We start from the raw sequence: 8,904 nt of genomic DNA on the forward strand, positions 1-8,904 counted from the left end.
AATACTGTCTTCCTAATTATATCACAGGCATACGCTATGTACGTTTTGGTATAAAACAAATACACACAAAAATTTTCTGTATACCTTGTATTTGATGAATATGGTACAGTCTGCGTACCTTGCTCTTATTTGCCGCCATTTTGGATAAAAAGGTGGGTTGGAATTTTGGGTTACTTTGTTTGTTCCGATTTTAGTGCTCAGAAAACGAGCAAGAACGCCGTAACTTAAGTTTTTATTTCTCTAGATCTAGAAGGGCTTTAAATTGTGCATGTGCGGAGTCTGGAAGTTTTTGAAGTCTTGTTATTTGGGTGAAAACTGAGGCATGTGCAACACGCAGATGCACATGAGGTCATGATGACTCATGTGATCGGAATCTCGTGTTCCTGCAGATTTTCTACCTGTCCCCAAAATAAGTACAATTTCCTTGCTAAACTTGCAGTAAACTTAGATGTACGTTTTTTTTATAGCGAGAATTCAGTAGCAGGTTTTTTTGGGGGGGGGGGTCTAGTATGGATATGGGGCATGCCATGAGAATGACTTACTTGACTTATATATTGAGAATATTGCCCAAAAAATTTGGTTGGTGTCGATCATACATGTTAAAATTTTGGTTTATACCCCATTTTTTCAGTAGCACAACGATAGAAGTTGGAAGCAAACTTCAAGTTACCTCTCTTAGGGCACATAGTCATGTAAATTATGCATCATTATTTTTTTACACATGGCCAAATTATCACTTGAATTGACTGACTCTCAAAGCATGTAACATCAACAATACGCTAGTTCACAGTTTGACGTGCAAACATGTAATGTGATGCATTGTGGTAAAAAAAATCAAGGTCCCTGGCCATTGTAAATTAGTCTTCGACTAATAAATGCATCAACTTGTGTTGCCTTGCCACCGATAGATCTGTTTGGGGACTACATGGAATCATGAACTAGCTTGTTGGTCAAACAGGGCTCTAGCCAGCGTCTGTTTTTCCGTCAATTGACGGAAATTTGCTGCGTCTGACGGAAAAATTTTAAAACCAATCCGTCAACCTTGACGGACAAAAATCCTTGGTGGAAGTTACAGGCGGCTTTGGGGCGCCGTCCACGGCTGTAAAAGCCACACACTGTTTGTTTTGCTATTGTTATGATTGTTGACAATGTGTGTCGGTGCCCTTTCGCATACGATGATCTCATTAAAACCTGTTTTTGAAGGTCTCAATGACAACATTAACTACTTTGTAGTGTCATAGGGAAAATGAATTTTCGCGGTTTTCACGACGATTGGAATTGGCTGACGGAAAAAAATTTCGAGCTGGCTAGAGCCCTGCGGTCAAAAGTGCCAGGAAGTTGATACCTACAGACTAGACAAGTATGTGTGGAGTAGCACCCAGTATTAGAGTTCCGCTCAAGCCCGGAACATTGTTCCATTAATCAGAAGAGTGACCTAAACTGGAGTGCCTTACTACGTGGCCAAAAAGATTTACTGCCTATCTATCTATTATTTACACAATTACAGTACTACTTGGGTTGGTCTTCTTCAGAAAGTATATTCTTCCACATTTTTTATCCCATACTTAGTCGGACTTGAATCCCACGTTAGCCAATCATCATGCAGTACGTGCGCGTGACAGACGATGAGAATGACGAGCCGATCGAGCTCCCGTCAGAGGACGATGGCACGATGCTGCTGTCCACCATCATGGCGCAGTTTCCCGGCGCGTGCGGGCTGAAGTTCCGCAACCCCGAGACGCAGACGATGCGCGGGATCCGGCTGGTGGACGGGATCCTGCACCCACCCGAGGGGGTCTGGGGATCGCATCTCTTCATCGTCGTCTTCCCAAAAGGTAAGATATTATAAATTTCATGGCATTGTGTGGTGTGATGGTTAGGGTGTTTGACCCACAATGCAGACGTCAAGAGTTTGAATCCCAGGGGGATCGCACCTCTTCATCGTCGTCTTCCCAATAGGTAAGACAAACTGAGATCAGGCTAACTTCTAGCCAGGGTTTTATTATAGGGGTACAAATTTCTTGGTGAGTCGTGACAAGTGATATATTAAGTAGAAGCCAGTTAATTGCACAACGGAATTGTATATAATCGCACACTTCTTTTATTCCCAAATCCCGTGGTGGTGCGGTCCAGCTTGATAACTTTGCTTTTCGTTGCACCATTCGGATATTTGCACGAAATAAACTTACTGGCAAATGGGATGTGCAATGAAGTGGCTTCTACTGTATTATACTTTATAGTACTAGTATTCTAGTATTGTACCCATGTACATTCAGTTGGCTCTACACACTGCCTGCAAGAGGACGTGTGGTGTGAGTGAGTGGGTGAGTGAGTGAGTGAGTGGGTGAGTGAGTGAGTGAGTGAGTGAGTGAGTGAGTGAGTGAGTGAGTGAGTGTTCAGGGCTCGAAATACTGGGTGCATGTGCACCCAGGTGCACCCAAAATTGGAACTGTGCACCCAATTTTATTCAGTAGGTGCACAGGGTGCACCCAAATATTTTCTTAGGTTTATGTATGTAAAGATATCAAGTATGCTAGTATACATCATAGTCTTGACATCTAAGTGTTAGAAAGATAATAAAAATGTCCATCATGGTAGTTTGAATTTGAAAGTTTTTAACTTAGTTTTGTTATTAGGTTTTTCTGACATTCTATTTAAATTTAAGTGGTGCACCCAAAAATTTTTTGGTGCACCCAATTTTTTTAGCTGGGTGCACCAGTGCACCTAATCCCAAAAATGAATTTCGAGCCCTGGTGTTGTATGTAGGGGGGGTCTGGGGGCATCCACCTTCCATGTTGCAGGGTTTTAAAGAATTTTGAGTTAAATTGGTGCATTCTGAGGTATCCTGAGGGGCAAAATTACTGCCAGAGAGGTCACAGTTGCTGAGAATCTTTTAAGACTTTTGGTTACTGTTTTAATTTTTACTTTTTTTTTTGCTCCCTTCAACAGACAACAAGAGAAAAATAGACGAGAGTCCAGAGAACAACCTGGTGAAACGGCCGCGGGAAAAGCTGAAGTGCAGCGACCTGATTGTGCTTGGGCTTCCCTGGAAAACCACAGAGCAGGAGCTGAGAGAGTACATGGAGCAGTATGGAGAGGTGCTCATGGTTCAGGTAGGGACACAATTCTGCAGTTACATCCATGTCACACTTACTGTAGATATGTAGCTATACCTGATGCATCCCTGGAAAACCACAGAGCAGGAGCTGAGAGAGTACATGGAGCAGTATGGAGAGGTGCTCATGGTTCAGGTAGGCACAAAATCTGCTCACACAATCATATATGACATAGCTACATCTACATGTATGTAGATAAGAAGCTAAACCTGGGTCTTCCCTGGAAAACCACAGCAGGAGCTGAGAGAGCACATTATTTCATCATTTTTCAGCACCAATTGTTTTTTTCTTTCTTTCTTCATGAAACTCATTCTATCACATGGCTGTCTCCAGGACCCATCCTTCCAACCTGGGTCAGAAATTTGCTTGTTGGAACGGAAGAAAAAATTTTTACCTCATCTGTCCCAAAAATCTTATTTTCAACAGTCTCCATGATATGAAACTGTTACAAATGTATTTTCATAGGCTTAAAATGACATAGTTATCAAAAGGAAAGTCAACAACAAGGGCTCTTAGTGAGGGGGATGGAAATAAAGCTGGAGACAGAAAAATTAACACCATTTTGAGTTGATCAGAAGTACATGTAATTAGTTGGCTGTACAGGTTTACCATACGAATGTGATGACTCACTGTCGCTGTTTGCTTTTCAGATTAAGAAGGACCCGAAGACGGGAAACTCCAAAGGGTTCGGGTTCGTACGGTTCGCAGAGTACGAGGTCCAGCTGAAGGTCATGACCCAGCGTCACATGATTGACGGGCGCTGGTGCGACGTGAAGATTCCGCATTCCAAGGTCGGCGACTTTGAGGTGACTGACAGGAGACGAGCTGCGCAAACTCTGATTTAATCTTACACCCAACTTTCTCTCCTTTCTTGTAAAATGTCTTAGATATTGAGCAGGGCAGGAGTAAGCCAAACTCTGGATTAACTCGCATTATAGCAGCAGTTAAATTTTTTATTTTTTTAAATTTTTTAATTAACATTTATTACACAGAGGAAGAGATTAAGTCAAACTTGTACCAAGATTGTGCAGAAATCAATGTTTAAAACTAAGGTTTGCATGAGTATTTGGAGAAGTTTTGACTTATTGTAAATGCATTTAAGTTTGCGGGGATTTACTTTTGCAGTAGTGGGAAAATGAAGTATTTGCGGTGGTTTTAAGTTTGCAGTAGCGCTATAGACTGCAGTCTCATACTATAATGGAAACATAAAACCACCGAAAACATTTCTGCATTTACAGTATCAATTTTCCATATTTCTTAACAAATATGGAATTTTCCAATGCTGGGCAGGGTATGTAGTAATTTACATTGTCATTCTATATAACTATCTTCCATTGTTCCCCACAGGATGAGGGGGTGAACATGAACGCGCTGCTCTCCCGGAAGGTGTTCATTGGTCGCTGCACGGAAGACATGTCGGCTGAGGATCTGCGGGCCTACTTCCAACAGTTCGGGGAGGTCACGGACGTTTTCATCCCCAAACCGTTCCGAGCGTTCGCCTTCGTGACCTTCCAGGACGGCGAAACGGCACAGAACCTCTGCGGAGAGGACCACATCATCAAGGGCGCGAGCGTTCACGTCAGCAACGCCGAACCAAAGCACTACCAGCAGCAGATGATGCAACAACAGGGAAACTTCGGGCAGTCCGGGGGCCGGCCCAGCCGCGGGCAACAGAACCAGGGATACAACCAGTTTGGAAACCAGTTCGGCAACCAGTTTGGGTACCAGAGCCAGCCCAACCAGGTCGGGTTTAACCAGATGGGGGGGAACTTCAAGGGGAACAGTCCAAACAACATGGGGGGGAACCAGCAGGGGATGCCAAATAACCTGGGGGCCCTCGCGGCATCGATCGGGGGGTTCCAGATCAACCCGGCCATGGTGGCTGCCGCACAGGCCGCGCTCGGACAGAGCTGGGGCATGATGGGAATGTTAGCGAACCAGGGTCAAGGTCAGCAGCAGCAGGGTCAAGGTCAGGGGCCGCAGCAGGGGAGTAATCAGAAGAGCCAGATGGGGGATTCCTCGCAAGGGGGGTATGGGAACCAGGGGGGTGCGAGTGGGTACACCAGTATCGGGTGGGGAGGGGGGAGTCAGAGCGGGGACGGGGCTAGTGGGGGGATGGGGACGACCCAGGGGGGTACGGGGTACGGCTACCAGCAGGGGGGTATGAAGGACGGGCCCTCAGGGTGGGGGATGTGAGGAGAGTTGTGTCAGGGATGTGGGAGGGGGTTTTGTACAGTGGTCAATTTTCCATTCATGTAAAAAATCAATGTACTTCTGAGAGGAAAGTTGGATGAATGCATGAATTATAAGCTTCCAGTTTTGTTTCTTGATCAGGTGAAGTTGAGAAATTATCAGTTTTTCGATTTTTATTTTGGTCCCTTTGAAAGTTGCAAATATTTTGTGGTGACGTAGTAGGACGTAGTAAGTCTTATTGTACCGTGGTCGGATAATTTTTTTCTTGAGCATTGCTGTGTATGTAACATACATATTGTATGGTCCTGGTGTCCCCCATGTGAGAGTGGAATGCCCTGGTATCCCCCATGTGAGAATGGAATGTCCTGGTTTCCCCCTATGTGTGAGTGGAATGTTCATATGCCCCACACGCTGCTTTGTCTCGTCTGTCTCGTCACAAAAGGAAATTCTGCTGGTCACAACCTGGCGCAGGTAAGGCTCTGCGTGATTGACCTGTTACCGTGGGTACGGCAGGTAACCATGGAAATGGCACGCTACCATGGAGACGCCTGTCTGACATGATGGCTGTGAGAAGTAGTCCTGTGTGGTAAGGAAGAGAGCTAGTGTACGAAATCTCTATCTGTGAAGACTGAGTGGTGGCCAGAAAAATTTGCTGTTTTCATCTCCTGATTGTAATTTGTATAAGTGAAATTACTCAGTACCCCTCCCCCCCAAAAAAACAAGTACTATTGTATGAAACACTAAACAATATCTTGTTAGCTTGTGTGGTCTGAAGATATTTTCAACTGACGTCTGTAAACGTTATTGTAGTGTTTTGAATGTTTTTGGCAACTGCTTAGGGGTGGAACCTAATTGGTACTCGCAAAGTCCCTCTGTTGAAAACTGTCAGAAGTTGTGTGATGTCAGGATGTGTTCTGCTGAAGTGTGTTTCTGGATGTTTTTTGATTTGTGTTCAAAACATAAAGAAAGACTGCCTACTCTACGAGACTGCATGGAAACCTAGAATATGTGTAATGTGTACTACAGAACCCCTTGTCTTAAGATACTACTAGTATGTATGAAATGATGCCCCCTCTTTAAAAACAGGAATGATTAGTGAACATTGCTGCATGTTATGAAAGCACCTGTATGATGTGAGAATATTTTCAGGTTGGGTTAGTTTTCTGAATGTCTTAGTCATACATATATATGTATATACTATATCTACACACATGTATGTTAGAAGTATACACTGTATGACGATGAGTATACACTAGACGCTGGAAGTTCATGTTGGAACGCTGGGATGAGAGAGACTGAGTGACTACGTGAACTGCGCCACAGTGAGATGAGAGAGTGCCGCCTTGTTTGAAGTGTAGACCTTGTAGTTGGGCTGGAAGTCTATGTTGAACAGACGGGGTGCAAGAGCCTGCGTGAAGCGAGCGTTTGTCCCAAAGGAAGCTGACACAAGTGAGAGAGAGTGACGCCGACTGAAGACGTCTTGACCGTGTCTTGACAGCGAGATGTTTGCAACACACAAGAGAGCATGAGTGGTTCTTACACCAGACTGCTGAATGAAAAGAGAGAGAATCCTGCGGGCTGACAGTACAGAAAGTGTGTTATACGGCTGGAAGAGTTGAACTTGTGCGCAGACTGGGGCAAGAGTGTGTAGTTTTGGTCAAAAGCGTTTCCTGGGTGATTGTCCGTCGACTGTTCCGGTTTCGCTGGGTGCGTGTCTGAGTGACAGCGGATGAAGGCACGACTGTTGTCTAACTTTTCTCCTCCAAAGTTTTGCCTTTGTAGGTGGGGATCACCTGGCGGAAGCGACGCAATGGCGCGGCAAGACACGCACACTCAGGTAACGTGTGACTGCGGAGTGACATGCCTCGCCTGTAGGCACGTGTGACAGGCTGTAGCCAGGTGGGCTATGCCTGCACCTGTACTGTAGGCAGGTGACTGGTAGGATGTTGAATGCTAACTGTATATTTTTGTACTCGAATCTGTACGTTTTGGACACAGGAAGCAGAGATGTGAATTGCAGCGAATGTTGGAATAAAGTAATGGCCATTATGTATGCCTTTGTCTTTGTGATCTTTGGGTTACTTGGTTTAGAAATACCACCTGTTATTAACTTGGTTTGTGTACTTCAGAAAGTTCTTCAAGTAAATCCAGTCTGAAAAATCTACAAGTTAGTACTACGTCTTACAAACTTGGTTGAATAAGTAGGATGGGTCCCTTATCCTTGTTTCAGGGTACAGAACCAAGCTGCCAGATTCTGTACAAACAACTACAGGGATGCTAGTGCTACCAAAATGAAAACAGAACTGCAATGGACGTGGACGTCACTTGAGGACAGAAGGAAGATGTCCAGACTTTGCATGATGTACAAAATGACCAATAAACTAGTGGACGTACTGACTGAGAAGTATCTAACACCAGCTCAAAAATGAACTAGAAACAGTCATTCCTTCAAGTACCAACCTAGGATTGATGTGTTCAAAAATTCGTATTTTCCTAGAACTATCGTAGAGTGGAATTTGTTATCACCAAGCACAATAGGGGCATATTCTTTGAATAGTTTTTAAGAACACTTGCAAATAGACGTGCAAAAGTTAGGTGTGACGAGTCCTTCAGTGTAATATAACCAGCTGCTGCCGCTATTGTGTTACCCTGAAGATCAGTTATACCTGCTATATGGATACAGATACAGTTACTCGCAAGTAAATATTCAGGTCACTGCTGTAGTTGGTGAATATGCCAGTTGCTGATAAAATTATGCCTGACTAAGTAATCCATGAGTGATTGAATTGGTGGCACCATGTACTAAAACATTGCTATCAGCAGGCATATGCACACACTTGTTTGATGATTTTTAAACGCTAGTCCGAGTAGAGCTCTGGATTAGAGAGCGCCAGACTGGAGGATTACACATGCGTAGTAGGGCTTTGGTTGAGACTTTTACGTCAACAGTCCCCTACGGCCGGTGAGGCTATGGGGCCGGTGAGGTGAGATGAATCCACTTTACTACAGGGGTATTCTGTTTTACAATATGAAGTTAAACCTTAAGCAAAACATATGCTTCAAAATGATTCATATTTAGAAAAAAATGTTCATGCATTTTATATTATTCATAATAGACTATAAGATATAAGCAAGCAAGTAAGTAAATATATTTGGTCACATAATAAGCATATCTTTCTTTGTTTTTCAGCATGGCATTTTTTAACAGATTGCCTCCTCTTATGGGCCATATCCTAATATCTGCTTGTTTAGATATGAAGATATCAGATGCAAAGCGGTACCTCACTTTTGAGGAGGTTTGTTTACAAACGCACATGTATGTACACGCTACCCATTCGTCTACATGTTCAAAAGTTGAAACAAATAGGAAATTAGTGGTATATTACATCTTTTAATGTGATAAATGTTGCCATTAGGTTCAACTACACGAAATATTTTCAAGAAACTATAAAATTTTTATTTTTAAAACGAGAGAAGGCGGTTGAGGGCCAGCATTTGGTCCAGGGCCCTGAAGGGAATTTTTTTCTTCTGGTCGAACCAGTTCTGGATTCATCCCCAGTCGTTCAGTCTGAGCCCAAGCCTGCGAATTCGAAGA

General features: G+C 43.7%; 1 protein-coding gene across 1 annotated transcript; it reads left to right on the forward strand.

The window, feature by feature from the left end:
- Nucleotides 1-94: 94 nt before the first annotated feature.
- Nucleotides 95-5,312, forward strand: LOC118430918 (TAR DNA-binding protein 43-like). The gene is made up of 5 exons (XM_035841948.1): nt 95-152; nt 1,570-1,835; nt 2,950-3,113; nt 3,767-3,922; nt 4,464-5,312. Exons 2-5 carry the CDS (start codon nt 1,601-1,603, stop codon nt 5,310-5,312), a joined length of 1,404 nt encoding a protein of 467 aa, XP_035697841.1. The 5' UTR covers nt 95-152; nt 1,570-1,600.
- The last annotated feature ends 3,592 nt before the right edge of the window (nt 5,313-8,904 follow it).

This window comes from Branchiostoma floridae, chromosome 14 (assembly GCF_000003815.2).
Source record: "Branchiostoma floridae strain S238N-H82 chromosome 14, Bfl_VNyyK, whole genome shotgun sequence".
Classification (NCBI taxonomy): domain Eukaryota; kingdom Metazoa; phylum Chordata; class Leptocardii; order Amphioxiformes; family Branchiostomatidae; genus Branchiostoma; species Branchiostoma floridae.

Excerpts from the sequence above, each read along its gene's own strand:
- LOC118430918 (XM_035841948.1), top strand. The coding sequence starts at position 1,601 with ATGCAGTACGTGCGCGTGACAGACGATGAGAATGACGAGCCGATCGAG. Across the intron at positions 1,836-2,949 it reads CATCGTCGTCTTCCCAAAAG|ACAACAAGAGAAAAATAGAC; the intron begins GTAAGATATTAT and ends TCCCTTCAACAG. Across the intron at positions 3,114-3,766 it reads GAGAGGTGCTCATGGTTCAG|ATTAAGAAGGACCCGAAGAC; the intron begins GTAGGGACACAA and ends TTTGCTTTTCAG.